At 40.6% G+C, this 23885-nt stretch overlaps 1 protein-coding gene across 3 annotated transcripts; it reads right to left on the bottom strand.

Annotated features, from left to right (window-relative positions):
• Positions 1-332: 332 nt before the first annotated feature.
• Positions 333-23491, bottom strand: GOSR2 (golgi SNAP receptor complex member 2). Of its 3 annotated transcripts, none has more exons than XM_072645943.1 (6): positions 23274-23491; positions 11782-11846; positions 9645-9753; positions 8750-8882; positions 3639-3779; positions 333-666 (listed from the first exon to the last, which is right to left on the bottom strand). In XM_072645943.1, exons 2-6 carry the CDS (start codon positions 11819-11821, stop codon positions 505-507), a joined length of 585 nt encoding a protein of 194 aa, XP_072502044.1. In that variant the 5' UTR covers positions 11822-11846; positions 23274-23491; the 3' UTR covers positions 333-504. The 3 variants fall into 3 exon arrangements, with proteins under 3 accessions (XP_072502044.1, XP_072502043.1, XP_072502045.1); XM_072645942.1 differs by lacking the exon at positions 23274-23491 and adding an exon at positions 23147-23258; XM_072645944.1 differs by lacking the exons at positions 3639-3779; positions 23274-23491 and adding an exon at positions 23147-23255.
• Between the last annotated feature and the right edge of the window lie 394 nt (positions 23492-23885).

Genomic DNA, 23885 nt, shown 5'->3' with positions numbered 1-23885 from the left:
GAAAAGTACCTGTTCCAATGTGTTCACTGCCCCTCACCCACCTCCAACCCTGTCCAACTGCAGTTGAGTGCCACAAGTGTTTGTGCCTTCTTGTCACCAAGGTTAGTATCTTCAGATTCTTCAGACACAGAACACAGGCTGTATGGGCAAAATCATCTAAGGTATTTCACTTTTTCTGTTCTTCCCCCAGAATATGGTGGGGGAAGTCTCTTGGTTCCCAAGAACAAAGCTTCTTGAGTGGTCTTGGCTTTCCCCTCCAAGGGGTTTAAAGAAAACAAGAGTTGTTTTGAAACTCGCGCTGGGGTATACATGAAAATTAGCCTGAAGTGGCATTCACAGTTATGATAGGCAGTATATTTCACAAGGCAGGCGGGCTGTCTCTCTCTCGCTCTCTCACACACACACACACACACACACACACACACACACACGCATGCACGTACACATACACACACGTACACACACACAGATGGAAACATTTTCCAGTCTCTAGGCTCTGCTTGCTCATGTCAGATACTGCACCACCAGAAACATGATCACACAGGTGAGTAGCATCCCACCTATCATGAAGTACTTGTCTTGGAAGGCCCGCTTCTCAATAAGCCGCATGACAGTGTTGGATAACCCCAGCATGTTAGCAATGTCCAGTATCTTCTTCTGAGTGCCCTGGGACCAACGAGAAGGAAAAGAAAAGAATACATGAGTTTTTCTCATTCTGCATAGGGATGTGTATGTTTGTGTATAACTGATGGCGAGGACCACTTGATCAACAGGCATCTTCTTATTCAATCCCAAAAGAAGATAAAGTAATGGCAACCACAACAAAAATTTTCTTTCTATACTGGTTCCTTCTCTGCTTCCTGTAATAAACTTTCAGGTCAGCTGGTTCATCCGCTCTATCCTGCTCAGTCTGTAGGAACTCCCACTACTTTTTGTCTGTGTAGTAGGGGTGGAGCTGAAGTGGCAGTACACAATTCATGCATAATAGTACTATGGAAACCTAAAGAAAAAAAATCACAACAGAAATCACCACCCAACTGCCACCTGATGCTAGGACAGATAGGTTTTCATCCCTAAGCCAACAGTCCAAGATACTCAGATTGCCTTGCTTCGCTGCTTTTTAATCTTTTTTTTAAAAGCATTTTCAACTTTTCATGAAGTAATCAATATAAATGGATCCCAGGACAGACTCTAAGCTGCTCATTTGCATATCACCAACTGCATTTATATCCATATTACTGTATATACTGCAATACACTGTATGTACACCCATATACTGAATAGAGGCTTTATCCTTAAAATAAGATTTAGAAATAAAAAATATATAGGTGTATACTAAAAATAAACAAAATCACTATACAAACATTGATTATGAAAGTTAAAAAACTTTCAATCCTAATAAAGATGTTTTAATTATTTGAGTATTACAGACTACACTTGGGTTGTATGTAAGCAAATTCTTTGGGAAGAAGGGAGATACGGAGTTCAGCCTGTATATTTTCACTAATATGACAACATTCAACATATATTTTTGACATGAATATGCATCAGGGTGATTGAAGGGTGAAATAGGGAGTGAGAAGAGAGAGGATAGCATGTGCAGGTGAACCATTTGCATTCTTCCTGGACACCTGCAATGGACCTTATGCATAAAGCAGCTGCTCTTACTTACGCCTGGCACTTAGGGAATTTGAGCAGTGTTCTTCTATTTTGTGGCAGGTAGGTGGTGGTGACCTGTGTGAATATAATGATCTAATGAACTAGATATTTTTCTTGGTTCCAGAAGGCACGCAATTTTTCCACTGGGTAACATGGTCCAGAGACCAAAGAGTCCAAGATCTGCTGAAAAGAATTTTGCATTTGAAAAACTGGTTTGCTGTTTTGGAAAGTCAGGATGCTTGTAGCACATTCCATCAAACTATTCTCCTCTGTCCTTTCAAATGAGAAAGGAAAGCAAAACCCTCTGGCACTATAATACTTTGAATTTAAAAAATCTTAAAACCCTAACAATCATTAGCAGCCTTACTTTGCAAATAATGACCCAACTGGTGGGAGTGGTCGGCAGATGCAGCAATGTAACTCCTCATAAGGTTGGTTCTGAGGTACAGGATTAACAATTGCCTTAAAAACATGTTTCAGCAGCAAGGTATGACTGACAGTGAACCACTTCATAGCAAGGTCACAATGATCCTGAATACTGCTCTAAGAGTGACTGGTAGCATAGCTTTGTGGGGCAGAAAGGTCAGAAGACTTCTAGGTGTCCCTGGCCTTGACTCAATCAATTCAACAAATGGGTCACCATCCTTGAGATGATGTCAAAGACACTCCAAAATCAGGCAGAACTGAATCTAAAGCAATGCTGTCATCCCAATAAATGGATGGAGGTGTACCAAATTCAGCTCAAGTTAATAAAATGGTGAGGATAATAGACTAAGTGAATTTACTAGGCTTGCTTTGGTCCAACAAAAACTTAGATAAAAAGTCCACTTCCTAATAACTGTTTCTCACATTCAGTGGTTAAAAGCACTTCATTCTCATAGGGTCCCCACCCTGATAATGGGCATAAACCACATCCTATTCTCTATCGGGCCATACAGGAAAAGGGCTGGGGCTGAAATATCATAATTGACATCAGGAAGATGTAATGTTTTGGTAAAAAGCTCCCAAGGCCTTTTCACCTCATCAATGCCATGGCTTCCTGGATTACCTATGACTGTAGGGAATGAAGGAATTGTGGTTATTTGTTGTAGGAGACGTGCAGGATCAGACTCCCTGAACCAGACCTGCTAGTCTTCAAATTTCAGTATGAATTTGGAATGAGGTAGGTGGTTCTTGGGGGATCTTATTATTAGGTGGTCTTTGCATGATCCCTACAACAGTATCAATGCATAACTGCATTTCTCATGATTTAAATAATTATCCAACTATTGATAATGGAACTTATGAATATGTTTCTACACACGCTTTCTACAGGATCACAGATTTAGAAAAGAAGGCAAGTTTAGAAGTCATCTAGTTCAACCCTCTCATTTGGAAACTGAGGCCCAGATGCTTAGTGACTTGCCCAAGGTCACACAGGCATCTGTAGCAGAACTGGGACTTGAATCCAGGACCCTCAGTGTCCATCCTACTGCATTATGCCATCTACCTGAACTGGTCAGTTTCACTAGTCATTTTTACAAGGACCTGGCTTTCCTTGTTGTAAAATGCATTTTTATCACAAGCTTAGGAAATGAAGAGATTTTGAGGGCAAAAAAGACAACGAAATGTTTTCCTCAATGTGTGGCCATAACATAGAACAAGAGGCAATTTTCTGCCACATGCGTTATTGGGCCTTCCCAAAGTCAGCAAGAAAAGAACCAGGAAATGCTTAACAGCAAAAGGAGTTTGGGGATCTCTTAGACTATCCTAACAATTTGACCAAATTCACTTTCAATACAAGTGACAAGTATCTGTCTGATTAGAAATTTCAAACTTGAAGGTCTTACATACATTTAGGTTTGGAGGAAGCTTAAGCAAAAAATAAACCCAAAAAACAAAAAAAATTCATCAGGGAAATCAAAACAACCTTAAGCTTTGGACTGCTGGATGAGACCCAAGCAAGTGGCCTTGGCCCCATTCCCTAGAAGGAACCCCACCTTCAGGGTCACTCTCTGTGCCCTCAGTCCCTCCAGAATACTGTGCCCGCCTCCAATGAGGTCATCCATGCCGTGGTGAACTTTCTGGAGGGAGGAATTAAACTGCAGTGATTCATCCATGGGTATGGTGGTATCAGAGTCCTGTGGAGGAAATGCAGGGTTTCAATTAACCTTGCCTGCTTGCTTATTCATCCGATTCCCTTGGGCCCACCAGTGACCCTGTTGGCTACATTAAACCTTAAGGCTGGAAGTAAGCAGGTGAGCAAAACTCAAACAACATAAGGGGTAAAAACAAATTCAAAAGTCAAGGATGGAAATGGCATGTGCTCATGCGGTGGAAAAAGAAATTCCCTTGTGACTCCCCAGTTTAGGCCTTTACATGTACTGCTAAGGCCTGCCTTACTACCTCACCCTCTCCTCCTCTTTGTAGATGCACAAGCATCACTTCCTTGGCCACACACTCCATTCATTTCACTTTTTCTCAGGACAAGACTGTCAAGTACTTGCTTCTGTTCTTGAGTTACTTTGTACCGATTGTCCATTCAATAAGCTCCCTAAGGGCAGACACTGTCTTCCTTTTTAATTTCCTACAGAGCCTAGAAGTGTTATTTATGTTCACAGAAACACAGTGTTTTGAGTAAATGAATAAAATGCAATTGTAGAGGGAAAAAAAGTAAAACTTCAGATGGGTCAGACCATTTCCAAGTCTATGTGAGAAATTCATTGTTCTAAAGATAACTTTACTTATCATTAATGGGATCCTGACACAGAAATGGATTACTACAAATAACAGTAATAATAGTGCCATCTGAGGCTCCCAAACCATTGTTCATTAGCACTGTTTTTCCAACTTACTCTGAGTCAGGAGGACCCAAAATATAATCATTAAGTGGAGCTTGGGCACAGACCTATTGCAGTCCAATCTAGACGCTCCAGAGTGAAATGGCTTTAAGGTTTGGTCTGAAAAAAAAGAAAGGAAGGAAGGAAGAAAGAAGGCAGGGAGGGAAGGCAGGGAGGGAGGGAAGAAAGGAAGAAAGAAAGGAGGGGAGGGAAGAAAGGAAGGAAGGAAAGACAGACAGGAAGAAAGAAAGAAAGAAAAAGAAAGAAAGAAAGAAAGAAAGAAAGAAAGGAAGGAAGGAAGGAAGAAAGAAAGGAAGAAAGGAAGGAAGGAAGGAAGGAAGGAAGGAAGGAAGGAAGGAAGGAAGGAAGGAAGGAAGAAAGGAAGAAAGGAAGAAAGAAAGGAAGGAAGGAAGGAAGGAAGGAAGGAAGGAAGAAAGAAAGAAAGAGAAGAAAGAAAGAAAGAGAAAGAAAGAAAGAAAAGAAAGAGATAGGAAGAAAGAAAAGAAAGAGATAGGAAGGGAGGGAAGAAGGAAGGAAGGAATCTTGCCAGTAAATCCCAAGTTAACTGGGAAGCTTCTTGCCATCAAAATTTACCTTCCTTTGGAGAGATGGAGAGGGATAGGGACAGGACAAGCTGAATGACTCATTCAGGCAGCTCAGACTACACACAAGTTCTGTTTCATTCTTGAAGAGGACCATGACATCAGGGAAATGATGACATGACTTGCAGTTGACTTTGATCTGAGTGAGGGAGGGCTGTTCAAGGTCACCAACCTCACTTTCTTCCCCAGAGCCATCTAGGTCCAGTAGTCAGATATTCATTAGGATGACTGGAGATGTTAACAGTAACTGTTTCTCTTTTGGCCAGCAACCCTGAGGGTCTTCCCCTCCCAGTTTGATGCTTTGGTTTTTTTTTTAAATTAAAGTGGCCATCCCTTGACTCACTTCTTAAAGAAGGCTATTCGCTGAATGGGCGTTATCTCACTCAAAGAGAGAACCTGAAAAGGCCTTAGCCTGAAAGGGTCTCTCATTGCATCCAGAGCCATATCTAGTTGTTGGAATGATGAATATCCGGCCACTGGACCCAGATAGCTCTGAACAGAAAGTGAGGTTAGAGACTCTGCACAATCCTCCTTCACTCAAATCAAAGTCTTCTGCAAGTCATGTCATCATTTTCCAACTTAATCCTTTGCTGGATCTGCCACAGAGATCAGAGCACTGACCCAGGACCACCGAAATCCAGAACAGTTGTTGCAAGTATATGTGTTCAATTTCCCTCTGCAGATGTGATTCTGCCACCCCCATCCTGAGGGAATAGGACAGCTTGTCTTTGTGTATTGGGGTCATTTTCAGTTTGGTGCATGATGGGAAAATCTTTAATTGTCTGTGATCACTTTTTTATCCCATTCCCCTTCTGGTACATAGAAGGTTCTGGTTAACAGAGATTCCACAGTAACAGAGGTACAGAAATGAAAACCCTACTTGCACCCAGGGAGCTTCCAGTTTGATTAAGAAAGTCAATCAAGCATTTATTAAGCATTTACTTATGTGCACCAGGCACACAGTCTGAGATTTTCTGACTCTCTACCATAGAACGAGTTTGAGATTAACAAATCAACCAACAGGTTGGACTGGATGTACCCAGGTGGGCCAACTCGAAATCAGTGAAAGTATTCAGAGACAGAAAAGGAAGGCCCACAAGGAAACAGGATTTTGTAGCCTAGAGGGAATCAGGGCAGGTCAACCAAGGATCATGAAAATGAAGCTAGAGAGAATAGTGGAGAAGTTAGGTGCTATTCAGTCTGGGTCTAGGGGGTTTACTTTCATTAGCATTTCTAATTACCCTTTCCTGGCATATTATTTCCAAATTTTTATCTTTTTCACCTTAGAAGTAAACCCTAGAAAATGTATTCTTGTCATCTGGTATATGTAGCAGCTGGTGTAAAAAGCAAAATAGTGAAGTAGGTATTAGAACCAGGAACAATGATGGCATCAAATGAATGGGAAGGTAATTAGTATTGAGTGTGGCAGAGCACAGAGGAGCAGAGAAGGCCCAAAGGTCAGAAGGTTCAGGAAACTCATTCCTTGAAATAATGAAAGGTAAAAGCTATGGGTTCAAAGGCAAAGTCTCCTGTGTATATTTTAGAAAAGATTTGATGTCTGGAGAAGGTGATAAAGCTCACAGAGGCCTAAGGACTAGTAGTAGATCCTTAGAAATAGTAGTAGTCTAGTAGTAGTCTGTGTTCAGTACACAGAAGGCACTTAATAAGCACTGACTGACTGAACAAACCATATGTTCTTTCTCAATTTGCTCAGTAAGCATTGAGTGCCTACTCCAAACCTATTTTTTTGAGGTTCTATAGGCTTCTTTTACACCTAAGTGTAGTAGAAAGAACATTTAACTTGGAGTCAAGAAATCTAGGTTTAAATCCTGCCTCAAGCACTTACTTGCCGGGTTGTAACCATTTGGATGGAAAGCTTTCTCTTTTATAAAATGGGGTCAGTACTCCTTATACTGCATGCCTCACAAAGTGGTTGTGTGAAAAATGCTTTGTAATCCTTCAAGTGTTACATAAATGTCAGTCACTTTTATTATTTTTAGCATCTCTAGAGACAACAAGGCATAGTGCAGAGCCAGTTGTGAAGTTAGGAAATCCCAAGTTCAAGTTCTAGCAGTGTGTTCCTGGACAGGTCCCTTAATCTCTCAAGACCCTGGGCTTTTAAGACTCTTAAGTAGAAAAGCAGGTGTGATCTGACTTGGTGGAAGGGATTCATCACTGATGAAATAACTGGTCCAGTGGGAATTGGGGTAGGGGTGGGGGAATGGAAACATTCACCATCTTGTATGCCAGGAGATTGTATCCTGGTTACTTCCATAAGACTAGTATGTTAGAACACGTTATAAGGTTCAGCTGATATGGATCCTATCTCACAGAAAGATGGACTGCTGTTTTACAAATATCAAACATCCCAGCAGCAGTACACTCAATGAGCCAAAACTTGTCAGAGCACCCGTATTAGGTACTGTTTGAGAGAAAAATGTGGTCTTTGGCCCCAGCGAGTCCTTTCATCTTAAGAGACTTTAGGATTATTAAATTCAAAATGCCTATCAAACACTGAAAATAACTTCACAGTTGTGCCAGGTCTTACACAGATTCTTATCACATTGTAGAATAATTCGTAACTTACCTGGTAGCCATAGGAGACAATTTACTTTCAAGAAAAAGAACCTAAACAGATTTATTTCAACACATTTGGGAGATTCACTGTGATGGGCAATGGTAACAACGAGAATTCTCCATCAAGTAGCAAGTCTGAGTTCTGATAGGTCTTATTAGTGAAAGTTCAAGAAACGATGTCACCATAAATAACTCAACGTGTAAAACATTTCATACACGTCAGTGCACACAGGCCAATCTAATAGGGCATTGTATATTAAACTCAACTTTTAAAAGCTAACAATGTCTGAGAAGTTAGACTTATAAGAACTCTATTAATAAAAACCAATAGGTCACTTTCAAACCAAGCTCAATTCTGACAGCCCAGGCAAAACTAAACTGTTAACAAATGACTCCAAAATTGCTATTTAGCTTGGAAGCAAAAAAAAAAAAAAAGAGAGAGAATCAGAAACCAGAACCACATGTTACCAATTGTAAAGTAAGATGCACTTAAGTCTAAGATATGTCATACTAACCATGGAAGTCACTTAACTTCTCCAGAGCTCAGTTTCCCTTTTTGTAAAATAGAGCTCATACTTATTGTATCTTTACCTTATATATTGTGGAGATGAAAGAAATATTGCATGTAAAAAAGCTTTGTAACTGTCACTATTAGTACTCCCATTATGTTAAGTGTTTGAGCATCATAAATCACTAGACATGAGCCTAACTTCTGTCAGGGAGCACAACAGCAGCTGCCTGAAGCAGCTTTTAAATGTTGCCTTCCTTATGAGCTATTTAAGACCTAATCATCTGACTTTATCTGATCAGAATATTTTTTCCACCACATGAACTTCTATCTTCTTACACTTGAATAGTTCAGCCACGTAATTCTTACTTTTGCCCATTCTTCTAATTTAATTGCTTCTTTCTTAAATCTTTACATTAGCAAAAACGGTCCAACTCATGTTGTTTCTCTGTGTCGATGCAAGCAGGCCCCTGTCCTTTCCAGTAGGTTTCCATCCTAAAGTCACTCCCTAAGCTGTCTGGCCCCAGAAAAGTGACAAGTGCCTGTCCCCCTTACCCCACAGCGGCCCAGAACAGTTGGCTTACATTAGTGGTGAAGGTTCTTGCCAGAAGTTCCTCTCGCTGCCTCTCCTGCTGCTCCCTTACATATCGCCGATGCTGAAAGTTCCTCAGTGCAGTCTGCAGGTGCTGGACATCATACTTTAACTGGTCGACACGGCTAGAAAAAAATGATGAAAACAGAGATTAAATTCCAGAACAAAGAAAAATCTGAAGCAGCCAAGACACTTATTTAGGATGGAACACTTTTTTTCCTTCCCTCTCCCATCCACTCTCTTCAGTAAAAACCTGATTTTGATCAATGAGGTTGAAAATTGAAGTGACTGCCTGTGGCTGGGTTAGGGATGTACTACATCCAGGGCCCAGCCCCTCTACTTCAGTGTCTGTTGGCTCATGACTCTGAAGGCAGGAGAGGGAGCAGGTGACAGGAAACAGTCTGATGAACTCTTTCTGACCTTCACTCTATTCCTCCACAGTAAGGGGCCCAAGGGCAGTATCAGCTCAAACTGTCAATAAAGATTTAGAAAACCTTTGGGAGTTGGGGTAGTTTCCATTTTAATTTCATGGCCGGGTAGCAAATGTTAGATCAGTATTTTAATTATGAATTGATTGGTGCAGGAGATTAAGAACAAGACTGTATTCTGACCTAGGAACGCAGTGGGAATCACAAACCATAGCAAAGTTGACTGGGCAGCAGCCGCCCAAGGCCACAATTCTGATCCTCTTTCTTCCTCCTTTAAGGCCAGAAAATCCCAGCTCTGGGGGCTGGCTTCAATAAGCCAGATGCACAGCAGGGGAGCTAGCACCTGACTTCTGAGAAGCCTATCTCCCCTGGCAGCCTCAAAGAGACTGCCAGTGCTGCACCTGTGAAGTACAGCTTCTACCACCATGAGGGAGGCCTGACTCCTAAGGATGCACTTACAGTTTGGCGTTCTGGCGCTTATTAGGGGGCTCTTTGCTGGACAAAATCTCCAGACGTTCCAGGCTGCTGAATATCTGGTCTATTCTTGCTTGGATTTCATTTTCTACTACTACATAAAAGAGAAGAAATATAATTGCTGGAAAAAGAGATCATGAACTGATGATATGAGAAAGTTCAAGCAATTACATCTTTTCCCTAAGATCCTAACAAACTTTCCTTTAAAAAGGGAAAAAAGAAACCAAGTTATAACAATGGAAAGCACAAAAAACAATCCTTGGGGAGGAACCTGTAAAATGTTATTCCTCCAAATGACAGAGAACTAGAGGCAAAGTGCTGAAGTTATCAAATGCTATAACGATCATTTTTTTTTTAAAGAAAATAGCAAACAGACTGAGAGACGTGATTTTTTCCCAATTTGAGAAAAGTATAATGAGTATTTGGAGCCAACTGAACATTTCAAGCTAAGTGCAGTGTACGCTGATTCAGAACAGTTTTTGAAGGAACTCAGAATTCCTACCCCGACCCCAAGACCACCAGCACCTTCCCAACAGTCATGGGTCAGGGCCCTCTATGTTTCCCACCCTTGGAGGCAGACGTCCTCACGGGCCCTGCCTTCTACTCAGCTGCTGAAACACTCCCCTTTCTGCAAACTTCTTCCACTTTTACTATTTACTCCAGTGCTTAACACTTGGCAGATAGTAAGTGCTTAATAAATACCCTTCACTCCTTCTTTCCCTTCCAGTCATTCATTGCTCTAATTTGTTCTCAAAATCATTATCCACCAAAAGTAAGTAATTTTTTTTTGAAAAGGGGGCATTAAGTCAAATAAATTTGGGAACCTCTGAACTAGATTGTGTGTGTGTGTGTCTGTGTGTGTGTGTGTGTGTGTGTGAGAGAGAGAGAGAGAGAGAGAGAGAGAGAGAGAGAGAGAGAGAGAGAGAGAGAGAGAGATATTGAGGGAAATGAAGTAATTTAACTTGGAAAATACATATGAAAGAAGGAAGGAACACATGATGTAATCGGAAAAAACGCTACAATGAAGAGTTCAAAGCCTTATCCTGACACTTACTAGTTCTGTGAGCCCTGGCAAGTTACCATTTCTATGAACTTTCATTTCCTAATCTATACTGGAGTAACTAAATTATAGGACTGTTGTATAATCATTCCAAGGCTTTCCTTCAGTAGACCAAGAAATCTCTATATTATAGCAGCAAATCTAATACTGAGGGAAAAATCCCAGGAAGAAATCTAATCAATTCAGTCATTTTCCTTATCCCTGGAACCCCTTCCAGTATCCTAACACAGGGTGGAAGAATAATTTCTGAGAGGCAAAGTTTATCTGAATAAATAAGGGCTACTCAGCATAAAAGGAGAAAGCCAACCTGTTTCTAAACCTTCAAAGTACATCTATAGACTGGTATAAAATGAATATTGAACACTCCATTCCATTGAGCAGCATCTTTCTAATTCATCCATGCTCACAGCTAGCTAAGTGTTATATCAAAGCAGGACCTGGGAATGGGGACGTAGGGGTGAGAGAAAGCAAAAAGACATTACTCAGTTGCAGAAAGGAGACAAGTTAATGCACCAGCACGTGGGAGAGGAAAAGAGGAGGTCCCTGGATACTGAGATATGTGGATAATTAGGATGAACTACACTGCTCTCTCAGAAAAAAGATTTCTTAATAGAAAGAAATGACATTCTTCCCCAAAGAAATCATGGTGTGGGAACAAAACTAATTAATATTGCTATTAGTTTCTGAATAATCCTCCTGAAAGCCATAGGTTTCAGCTTAGAAAAATCACCAATCTCAGAAACTCTCCCTGAATTTTTACAGGGCACATTCCTCTGAGAACTATGTAATAAGATTAAGACAGATGAAGGAAAGGCACTTCCATTTCACTAGAACCATGTCAGGTTGAGTGGAGGGGTAATGGGGGATAAGACTTGTGGGATTCCGTGGTGCATAATCAAGGAAATCAGTGAATTTGCCACAGGGTTTTACTGCCCACCTTAACTACAAACCTCATTTCAAGCTGAATCGTTAGGCCCCCGAGGCAAAAATGCAGTGAGGAAACCCAGCCCATTAGCACCGTGTCATCAGAGCATGGACTCTGGTCTCCAGTTAATTACTCACAGTGCAAAGACTCCTTGTCTGACGTCTCCAGGCGTCCCATGTGAGACTGGATCTCATGGACCTGCCTATCAAAGGAAGGGTAAGAGGAAATGAAGGAATTAGAATTAATCAACAGCTATTCAGTCAGGAAAGACTATTTAAATGCAAACAAGTAGTAGATTTAAGATCTGGCTGGAAAACTGCACTATAATGTAGGTACGCTGCATTAGGACATTAGGCAAAAAGTCGAATTTATAGTATTTTAACTCTGGTATTAGAGCATTAGTTCTAAGTCCTAATTTTTACAGAATTTCTCTTTAGTAAGAAGCAATTCTTTATGAGATGTTTCACTACCCAATTGGCTGTGCCCAATATCACCTCTCTCTTAACTCTGACTACAAATAAGACAAATGAAGATTGAAATCTTTCATAGGCAACAACCTCATGACCAAAAAGGACAATCAGAACTGACTGCCAGTGGATGAAATGCTGCAAAACCTACTTCTTTGTCCAGTAAAATTAGGATGACAGTTACCTCACTCTCACCTCCTACATCTAATCAGTTGCCAAGTTTTGTAGATTTTACAGCTCTCACATCTGAGCCCATCTCTCTACTCACATGGCTACCATCCTAATTCAGGCTCTGACCAGAACCTCCTGACTGGTCTTCCCCTTGAAAAGAGACTTTTGTCTCTTTCCTCTTGAATCCATCTTCTTTATGCCAACATAATCTTTCTAAAGCACAAATATAACTGTGTGATTGCCCTCTCTCCCCAATTCCCTTCTCAAGATAACACACAAACTGCTCAGATTGGCACTTAGTCCTTCACAGCCTGGAACCTGCCTATCTTTCCAAGGTCATTTCACGTTTCTCCCCAACATTCACTCTGTTTTCAGTCAAATTTTCATGCTTGCTGGTCCCTCAGTTGGGAATCCCATAACCCACCTCTGTGCTTTTGCATGCCTAGACTTTCTCTTCACTGACACCCCTTAGAATCCTCAATTCTGGTACCACTTTCTTGGGGAAGTCTTTCTGGACTCCCCCAGCTGTTTTTCTCAAGTATTCATTCTTAAAGCCCTTTGATCTCTCATTGGTCTCATTCACTACCTACTTTGTGTTATAGTTATCGGTGCACGTGCCTTGTCCCCCAGCAGAATATAAGGCCCTCAGGGGCAGGAATTTCTTCATTTTTATCTTTACATTCCCATAGCCCAGTACAATGTTGTGCATATAGCAGGCATTTAATAAAGTTTGTTCAACGAGCTGACAAACAGTTGTGTTTTTCCTTCGTTTTCAAAGAGGGCCATGGCATCAGGGAAATGATGATGTGACTTCCAATTGACTTGGATTTGAGTGAGGAAGGGCTGTGCAAAGTCACCAGCCTCACTCCAGAGCCTTCTGGGTCAGGATGACAGGAGATGGCCCAGGATACAGTGGGAGACCCTGGCCCTTTTAGGCTAAGGTCTTTTCAAGTACTCACTTAAGAGTGAAGTAATGCCCATTCAGTGAATAGGCCACTTTAAGAAATGAGTCAATTTAATTTTTTAATTAGAAAAAATTTTAATTTTTTAGTTTAATTTTTTAATTAGAAAATTTTAATTAGAAAAAAAACAAAACAACTCATCAAGCTGGGAGTTAGGACTCTATATACACTGGCTTTGAGTTAAAGCCTGAGTGAAGGGAGTTTTGAAAGACACAAGATGATTAGGTAAGGATGGGGTTTTGAACATCTACCTGAAAGCAGGAAATACCAAGAAGGTGAGGCAACAGTGATGAGACAGAGCAAATCATGGGAAGGTGATAGGCAAGCAAATTTATGTGACTGCAGAAGAGCCTAATCCAAGCCAAAAAACAGAGGGAGGTAACAAGAGGGAATAGCGCTGGATCTTAGAATATAATCAATGAAGCTTGGACTTTGCTTAACGAGTAATTAGGAGCTTCTGTGGGATTCTAACATGCCCCCAAACGCTACAGCAATATAATGATGTAAGGATGGTATAAAGTGGTGGACTTTGGAGGTAGGAGATTGTTGCAATAATTCGAGCTTGAGTTAATTAACACCTGGATCAGGGCAGTAGATTTGGTGCTAAATCATAGTACGGAACTGGCTGAGTACTGCAGTTTTTTAAACAATAGTCATCAAGAGCACATCAACTCAGAATTAGTGCCCAGAAGAGCTCTTAGCCTCTGTTGCTTAACATTTTTGCAAATGACTTAGATGAAGGCAAAGTCAGCAAAATTTTCAAACCTGGAGATGACAATGCTTGGAGACAGCAAACACACTGGATAACAGTCAGGATCCCCCCAAAATGCTGAGTTTAGCAGAATATGCTGAAGTTAATAAATGAAACTGATCAGAAATAAAAGTCAAGTGTTATATCTGGGCTAAAAAAATTAATTTCACAAATACAAGGTGGGGGGCAGGCAAGGTTAAAAAATATCGATGGGTCCATTAAATGGAAAGCTAATGCAATCTTAGCCTGAATTAGGAGAGGCATACTTAGCCAGGACTAAAAGAGGTAGTCCTGCTCTACTTTGCCTTGGCCAGAGCACATTTAAAAGAATGTGTTCAGTTGGAAAACACTTTTTAGAATGAGTACTGAATAGTAACCATACTATGAAGATTGAAGGAACTCAGGATATTGAACCTAGAAAAGGCTTACGGGAGATAAGGTAGCTGTCTCTAAACATCAGAGGGGCTGTCATGTGGAAAAGAGAATTAATTTGTTCTGCAGAGCCCAGAAAACAGAACCAGGGGCACTGGGTGGAAATGATAAAGAGGTAGATTTAATCCCAATGGAAGGAAAGCAAGCTTCCCAACAATGATGGCTGGAATGAGCTGCCTCAGGAGGTCATGAGCTTCCCTTGACTGGAGGCCTGAGAGCAGAGGCAGGATGGTTATACGTCAAGAAAGCTACAGCAGGGATTCCATCCAGGTGTAGGTTGGTCTCTGAGGTTCCTTCCAACTCTAAATTAGGAATAATAGGGTGATGTGGGGAATCATGCCCCACAGGAAGTATTTAGTAGTTACTGCATATGAGCAACAGCTGAGTGGTGAGTGAGGTATGGCTCAACAAAGATTAAGATGAGAGTGGGAAAAGGAAACCAGGATAGCTGTCCTCAAATATTGAGGGGCCACCATGTGGAAGAGAGAGTGGATTTTATTTTTCATTGGTCCATAAAACAGAACAGAAAAAAGGGCAGGTAAAACCCTTGGCCTCCAATGTCTATACACAAATGCCCCAATGTTAGGCCACAAGAACTATGTAAGTCCCAAAGCAGGCAAATTTACTCCACAGATGTCACTGAAAAGTGGGATGAAGCCTATGAACAGAATATGGCTTTGGATGGCTGTATCTTATTCAAAGAAGCTACATAAGTTAAAGTGAGGTTAAAGGGTAGCACTGGATTTTAAGAAGGTACACTCACATGAGGAAAATCAGGAAGCAGAAGGGGGAAGCATAATGGAGAGCATTTGGGTAAATATCAACACAGGGAGAAACAGAAGCAAAATTGTCTCTGAAGAATGCTACAGATCACAGGGACAGGAAGAGGAAAGAGATGGGAATTTGAGGGACAGATCACAAGCCTGGAACAGAGGAAAGACATAGTAGTGATGGGGAACTTCAATTATCCAGACATCTGTTGTGCTCTCTCTGCCAAAAGGATAGCAACTAACAACTTACTCATTTGCCTTAATAATTTCAACTTTCTAAAGGTGGAAGAAGCAGTAAGAATAAATTCTATTCAGGATCTGATTTTCAAACTGGAAGAAGCTTGTGGCTGGAGTGGAAACAATGAGAATCCCAAAGGAGTTCACCTAGAGTTTGTGATAGAGAAGTTGGGCATAGTGTGACATGCACCCTAGACCTGGGGAAAGTAGATTTCAAAGGGTACAAAGGATCTCATAAACTAAAGCTCTACAGGGGAAGACAGACAAAAAGAAATGGTAAACTCTAAAGAATGAAATTCTGAGGATATAAAAGGGTACAATTCTGATAAGGAGAAAGAATGGAAGTTGTTCAAAGAGATCAATGTGGATGTACTGGGAACTTGCCTACCAACTGAGACTGTAAAAAGAAACATACAAAAGATGGAAGCAAGGGCAAATAACAGAGGATGAGTAAAAGAGTGTGGCATGGTTCTAAAAGAAAAATGTCAAGAGTTCTAAGACTCAGCATATATTGAGGCTAGTGAGGAAATTTAGACAACAAAAAGAAGTCTTAAAGCTATACTGGGAGAAAAAGGGGGATCAAAGAAGGGACAGGGCCCCTACTTGAGGAAAGGACAAAGGTAACAGACAACGCAGAAAAGACAGAGCTGCTCAATTTTTATTGTGTTTCTATTTTCTCTGCAAGAGAATGATCTCTGCACTGGAAATGACAGGACCAAAATTACAAGTAGGAACTTGGTACCCAAGATAAGTAAGGCAGTATATGAGACTACTTGGGTGACTTCAATGAATTCAAGTTACCTGGCCCAAATGAACAACTCTCAGATACTTAAAGAATTGCCAGATGTGACTATCAAGCCACTATTAGTGATGTTTGCAAAAATGCTTGTGAAATCACTAACAATAAGAGAAAGAGAAATCAAAATAACCCTGAAGTTTCACTTCACACTCAGTAAAGTGGCAGAGATGACCAAAGATGGGAATAGTTCATGCTAGAGGGATTGTGGAAAGACAGGCACACTGATGCACTGTTGGAAAAGCTATGAATTGGCACAAACATTCTGGAATGCATTTTGGAATTAGGCAAGTAAAATGACTAAAATTTCCATAAAACCCTTTGGGACAGAGATTTCTCTACTAGGTACACACCCCCAAGGAAACCACTGACAAAAAGAAAGGCTCCATATAAAACAAATATTTATAGCACATTTTTTGAGGTAAAAAAGAAATGGAAGCAAAGTAGATACTCATGGAATGGGGAATAAACTGTGGCTCATGAACGTAATGAAGTATTACTGAGCTCTAAGAAATGATGAACATGAATACAGAAGCAAACGAAAATTGACATGAAAGCAAGGTCAAGAAAATGTATATATATATATATATATATATATATATATATATGTAAAATAGGCAATCAAGATGGTGAAGAACACCGAGTCCATTTCATATGAGGATAAGTTAAAGGAACTGGGAAATTTTAATTTGGAAAAAATGGTTCAGGAGACATACTGCCTGTCTTCAAGTATTTGAAAGGCTATGCTGTGGAACATATTCTGTTTGCTCCCAGAGATTAGAACCAGAAACAATGAATGGAGTTCCAAAGAAGAAAACTTCAGCTAATAGAGCTAAGAATATCTGAGACTAGGAAGGTAGAGGACTGCTCCTTAATGGATGTCTTTGATCAGAAGGGGGATAACCAATTGTTGGCTATGTTATGGTGTGTATTCTTTCTGGGGTACGGATTGCTGGGTAAATCAAACTCTTAAAAAAAACTGTGATTTTGATCTTTTGGTTGGTAAGTTAAAGGGAGGTGGTTTTCAATATGGTATAAAGAGAAACTGTCTAACTGCCAGCAACAGGATGGGCTGTGTCACAAAAGCTCCCTGTCATGAGAAATAGCAAGACTGGAGGTAGCAGAAGTTAGATTAGATGACATTTAAGATTTCTACAAATTGTTAATTTTGGATTCTAGGAATGAGAATAAGCAAGAAAGCAAAGTATCACCACTAATAAGCCTTTATCATAGGTCCCCATCATATTTCTGTCAGTTGTGTTAACTTAAAGTCCTAGTTTGGAAAGGCTGTTGCTTTAAAGAAGATGGCAGGGAAAAATATCACTGATTTTTCCTATTCTGACTTCAATGTGCTTTGAACTGTCCACTGGAAGGAGAGCCAATAAAGAGGTTCTAGTTTTGATGTTGAGCCAGTGAGGTATAGTGGAAACATGTGAATGTGTAATCTGAGAACCTGGGTTCTCATCTCTACTCATGCTTATCACCTGTACAGTCTTTAATAACCTATCTGGGTCTCAGTTTCCTCACCTGGATTACAGGATCATCTAAGTTCCATTCCAATTCAAAAATCCTACAATCCACACATCTGAAAGGACATAACTCCAAATTAAGGGGTGCAAAAAAAGCCATAATAGGAACAAATAATTTATCTGACAGCCAGAAGGTCTGTTTTAAAGCAAACTGGGAACCCAAGGACAACAAAAAGTGTCATAAGTGACTACCTAGGAGAGAAGGCATTAGAACACTCTAAATGGCCTTTTTTTCAGATACATAGTATGCTTAATTGATAACAGAAACCATCAGAACTGATGAGTTAGTGAAAAAGCAGAGTCACAAAGAAAAGCAAGCATAATTCATTATCTGAGGTCTTTTGGTTTGTTATAGGTTGAATGAAGATTTTGAGACGAATTTAAAAAATGACTTTTTGAAACCTGTTAAATGCAGTCTCCACTTTGTCTTATAGCCCAAAGATAGTCTTTTGGGGCAGCTATTATTTTTAGCTGTGCTGAAGTTCAAAGTTGGTGCAGCATATATAAAATAAGCTGCTCTATCTTCTACTTCAAAGATAGGTGATCTATAAATGCATTCATTTCTTTTATCTCATCCTATTGCTTCTATACAGCCTGTTCATCAAATGACACTGCTCCCCAAGGAAAACTCAAAAAGGAAACTTTGCGGTTGTGATGGGAGACAAATTAGGATGTCATTAACATATACCAGAAGCTAACAAATATGGACAAAACTATTCTATTAATTTTACCCCAATGCTTAAGACCATATACATATTATCTAGTAAAAAATGTTCATTTTTTTCTTTTGGCCCAATTTGTTCTCTATGTGGGTCTCACTGAACTCAAATCAAGCCAGACAAGTGTAGACTTCAGATGCCATAACTAATTCCAGTGCTCCTTCAGACGTGGCAAAAGATAACAAGTTTGAGTTCAAAGTGCTAGCAAAACAAATAAGCCATTTCAGTCACATGTTTTCAACTATTTCCATTTACTGAAATTGTTTCTGCAATCTCAAAAGCTAGGAGCTGGCATTTGTATGGTTTAATACTGTATGACTAAGGATTTCTTTTCTCTTCTTTAAAGATACTAACAATCATAGACTGTTAAATCCAGGACTGGTGAGGTCATTCCATCCAATTCAATTTTACAGATGAAAAACCTAAGCCCTGGAGAGGTAGAGTGCCTCATCTTCTTCTAGGTGGTACATTAGCTTCAATCTGTCAGTGGTAGAACTATGATTAAAACAGAGATCTCCTAACTCTGTCCAGTACCTGCAAAGTGGTATTAAACCGGGGTCATCCAACTGAAATCATATACAGATTTTCTGACAATTGCCAGAATATATGTCTAGCACTTATGTTCCAGGATACTTATTGTGGGGCACATTTTAGTTTTTCTATCCTTTGGAGGTGATTTGTGCTGAGGCACCCACGTTAATCTTGAGACCAGTTGTATAAATTTGTGAAAAAGTGATATAGGTCAAGAGAGTAATCTGAGGAGCTCTGAATCGTTTTTTCTTTGTGCAAAGCAAACTGGATCATGGACCCATTAATAGCATTCTCTCACCAAATAAGATATGACTTCACAAAACTTTCAATAAATTGCTGAAACATACTCCTGCTAAAGATAAATCTTCAGCAGCAAGTGAATTATCTTCCTTACCTATATCACCAAACTAATAACAATTGATCTTTCAGATTATATCATAATTTGATTTAGCACAATAGGAGGATCCCCAAAAGAGGCAAATCCCATTACTTTGCATACAAAGAAAGCTCTATATAACAATGCTATCTGGTATGCTAGTGTAAAGAGATATATATTAAGAGCAAGGCACTGTGTTGTGCTCCAATGGATTATCCACAGGAAGTTTTATACTGATTAGGTTACAGTGAACTTGCTTAAAAATATGTGACAATGAATTAAATAACTCTGATTTCATTTTATATATGGAAAATTGGTAAAAATGATCAAATGAAAACTTTTGTTTAGCTTTTAAAGTGCTTTATAACCAGGTCCCAATCTATCTTTCCAGTTCCACTATACATTCATTCTACCTTTCACTGCAGGAATGTCAAAGTCCTAAATGTTGAAAATACTAAATCCACTTCTTTAAAGGGAAAAACAAAATAACTTTGTTCATGGTAACCAGGAAAAGATAAAATACTACTCTCCTTGGGAGAGACATGTACTCTTTAATTGCAGCGCCTAGTAGTGCCTTCCTTCTTTTTGATGTTGTTTTAAACCCAGGAAACCAAAATGATAGCCGTTCATGTACCAGGCTATTAACATCCCTCCCAAGATACCCTATTATCCAGCAAAATAAACCTTCTCTGTGCCTTTGCATTGGCTCTCCCTCATGCCTGGAATGCACTCTTTGCTTAAAGAGTCCCTCTCTTACTTCAAGCACCAACTTCAAGAAGCGCTCGAGCACTTCTATATGAAAACTTTTCTGATCACACCCCAACCGTTAATACTCTCCTGGTCTTGCATTTATTGTCTTTATATTTATTTATTCTGCATGTACTGATGTATGTACTTGTCAACCATAAAACCCCTAGTATTAAGCACAGTGCTTGGGACACAGTAATAACATCTCCTTGATTTACTGAAGAAATAGGAACAATAAATGTTGGATGGGATGCAGAAAGACAAGCACATTGGAGACAAGACATCCCATTGGAGGAGATGGGAACTGACCTAGCTGTTATGGAGATCAATTTGGAATTATGCAAGTGATTAAACTGCACTCCCTCTCTGCTCCAGCACAGGGCATAGATTCCAAAGAGGTCAAAGACAGGAATAAAAGTCCACTATTTACCAAAATATTTCATAGCAGCATGTTTTTGGTAGCAAAGAACTGGAAACAAGGTGGATATCCATCAATCAAAAAATGGTCAAAAAACTATGATATATGAATACAATATGATGTTACCGTGCAGTAAAAATGAACATGAAAATTTTGGAGAAACACAGGAAGTTGTATGAATTGATACAAAATGAAATAAGATTACTCAATATATGACTAGAAACTGATGATAATGCAGAAGAAAAGATCACTAATCAAGGAATTGAAAAGCCAATGATGGTCCTGAAGAAGGGAATGAAACATACAACCTCCTCTTGTCGGAGGGATGGGGGGCTGCTAAGGCAGAATGCTGCATACACTGTTAGTGATCATCATACCACTTACAACTTCTACTGCTCCCCAACTATCTCCACCTCAAAAAATCTCAACTTGCCAAGCCATCTATTTAAGGGGATAAAAAGCTATACAAAAAAAGATTCATGATCCTAGAAGATCTTTCCCCTGATGAGCCCAAATCATTTTTTAATATGAGAGAAGTTGAATGTCAACTACTTTACTTTCCAATCTTGTAGATGGGAAATGAGTCATTTCATGATGTATACATTAAAACAAAAATTCTACCATAACACAATTTAGAGGTCTTATGAAGGTTACTGAGATTTTATCTATTCCACCATCCATTAATACCTGTTCAACGCTCTAAAAACTACTGTTTCTAAATAATGGCAGAAACCTGTACAAAGTCTTAGATCTTTTTCCTTAAGAATTCAACATGCAGAAGGCTCTTTAAAAATTGATGTAACATCATCCTATAAATGTATAGGAATATTGGGTAACACTATGCAAATGACCTGTGTAGCAGTTACTATTACCTGAAACTTTACCTCTGGTTAAAACTATATAAAACATCAGTGCACATAATACAAATTTCAGTGTAGCTTCAGGAAGCCTTAGGGTGATTGCAGTGTGGTGACACATCCAGTTTTCCTATGTTGGAGTCACTCAAGAAATATTAGTTATTATGAAAGACATTTTATTGATTTTTAACTTCTCATTATCTGTGGTCTGTCTCCTCTCTCTTCACACACCACCATTACAGTTCAGTCCCTCTTCACTTGAACTATTGCAATAGCTAATTATTTTCCCTGCATCCAGTTTCTCCCCTCAATAATTCATTTCCCACAAAGCTAGCATATTGAGACTCCTAAAGTATAGGTCTGATCATGTCAGAACTGTGCTCAAGAAGCTTCAATGGTACACCATTCCCTCTATGACAAACTAATTCCGCTGTTTTAGATTTAAAGTCCATCACAACTTGGCTCTACCTATTACCTTATAAGCCTATCCAGGCTTATTACACACTACTCCCGCTCCCCACTTCTACCTCTTAACCAAACTGGCCTACTTGCTGTCTCCATACCCAGTATTTCACCTCTGGCACTGCCTTTGCAGAGGCTGCAGCCTATGTCTGCAATGCTCTCACCCATTTCCTCTGCTTCTTGCTTCCTTCAGCATTAATGCCATATTTTTCAGTTCTTTCCTCACTCTCAAGAATTGATAGTTCCCAACTCATCCTAATAACCTCGTATTTATTTGGTATATATTTATGTATTTACAAATATATTGTAAGCTGTCCATCCTCCCACCCCCAAACACAGTGTAATACAGGCCCTTTGAGGGCAGAGATCTCCCTTTTATTTTCATATCCTAGCAAAAGTTCCTGGAATATAACAAGGGCTTGCTTAATAATTGTTGACTGAGAGCTGAAGACTCTGAAACATTCTCTCCTTCCTCTGCCTTCCCAAAACATCTTTCTTAACACATTGTTTCATGTGAATCAGGCACTTAATTTTTTTTTTTTTTCAGTTACTCTAGCTTTAAAAACTAAACCCGGGATGAGTGACCTCTTTTATCATGAAGGTTTCCAGTTTGGCCGAGCCATTACATTGTGTTTCCCTGACAAGTTTAAAGAAGGTAGACAGGGAAGAAAGAAATCTGGTAGAGAGAAAGAAACAAAAAAGTAAAGACCAAAGAATGGATCAGAGAGAAAACTGAGGCGTGACAGTGAAAAGGGCCTCCACAAAGTAGGTGAACCTGCCTGGGGCGCAGGCTACCTTCAACTGACCACAGGATGTAAAGCTGGAAGGTCCCCTAAGAGATCATGGTACCTAATGCTCACCTTTTACTAAAGCCCAGAAAGGTGACGTCACTCGGATAGGAGAAGGGGGATTCGACCCAGCTCTCTGGGTTCTAAATCCAGCACTCCTTTCACTACACCACTACGCATGACACCTCCAAACTCATCCCTGCAAGTAAGCATTTACTGGGCCCAGGGCTGGGCTGGGCGGGGTGTGCGAAGCTTCCCCCTCCTATGAAGACCCACTCGGAGCCCAGCGAATACGAAAAGGGAGCTCAGGACGGGGTCCGCAACCAGCCCGAGGACCGCCCCTCCCACCACACCCCCAAGGCTGACACAGCCCAGCCCGGAGCGGGAGGGATAGGGAGACCTCGATCACTGACTGACCGACAGACATCTGATACCCTCGGCCCGCCCCTCCGGCCTCGAGTCCTGCGCCCAGCCCCATCAGGCCCTCACTTGTGGGTCTGCTGGTACAGCGGCTCCATGGTTCTGCCCCGCCGGCTCCCGGTTCCCCCGAACACGTCCACCAGAGACCCACTTCCGGCTTCCGGCTTCAGGTCCCAATGCCATTTCCGCTCCTTACCTTAGGTTGACCTAATAGGCACCTGACTAACTAGCCGGCGAACGGGACCGAAGGGTATGTCAAAGGAGGAAGAGGGCCTTTTAGACGTCTCTTCTGTCGCAGTAAACAAGGCCGCCTAGTTTATCCAGGAGGAGAGGTCGAGGAGAAATAGCATATTTGAATCAGGCAATTATGACAGGTAGTCTTGGAGGCCCTTCATGGGTCCTGAGAGAAATGACAGAGAAGGGGCGGAGGGAGGGCGGGCTTGTGTCATGCCTAGCCCCGCCCCTATGGGCGGGGCCTTGGCGCTCGGCGCTGACGCCCGGGATGGTTTGAGTCTGTCTCTGAGCTTTTGGCTTCTTGGAGCGAAGTCCTTGTGCTGTGTAGCATCCTCCGCCTCTTTGCACTACCTCCCTTTGCCACGTCTTTGCCCCTGCTTTCACCTTGATGTTTCTGCACTATTAGACCTGGACCGGACCCTAGAACTCATTTAGTGCTATCCCTGCCCCTACCCTAATGTTACAAAGAAGTAAACTGAGACCCAGAAAGGGGAAATGACTTCCCTTCGAATAAACCTTACAGGCAGCTAATGACAAAGACAGGGCTGAATCCACTCACCTCTGGATTGCTTTT

The sequence above is a fragment of the Notamacropus eugenii genome, chromosome 2 (genome assembly GCF_028372415.1).
Source record: "Notamacropus eugenii isolate mMacEug1 chromosome 2, mMacEug1.pri_v2, whole genome shotgun sequence".
Classification (NCBI taxonomy): Eukaryota; Metazoa; Chordata; class Mammalia; order Diprotodontia; family Macropodidae; genus Notamacropus; species Notamacropus eugenii.
This window is presented reverse-complemented; position numbering and strand designations above follow the sequence as displayed.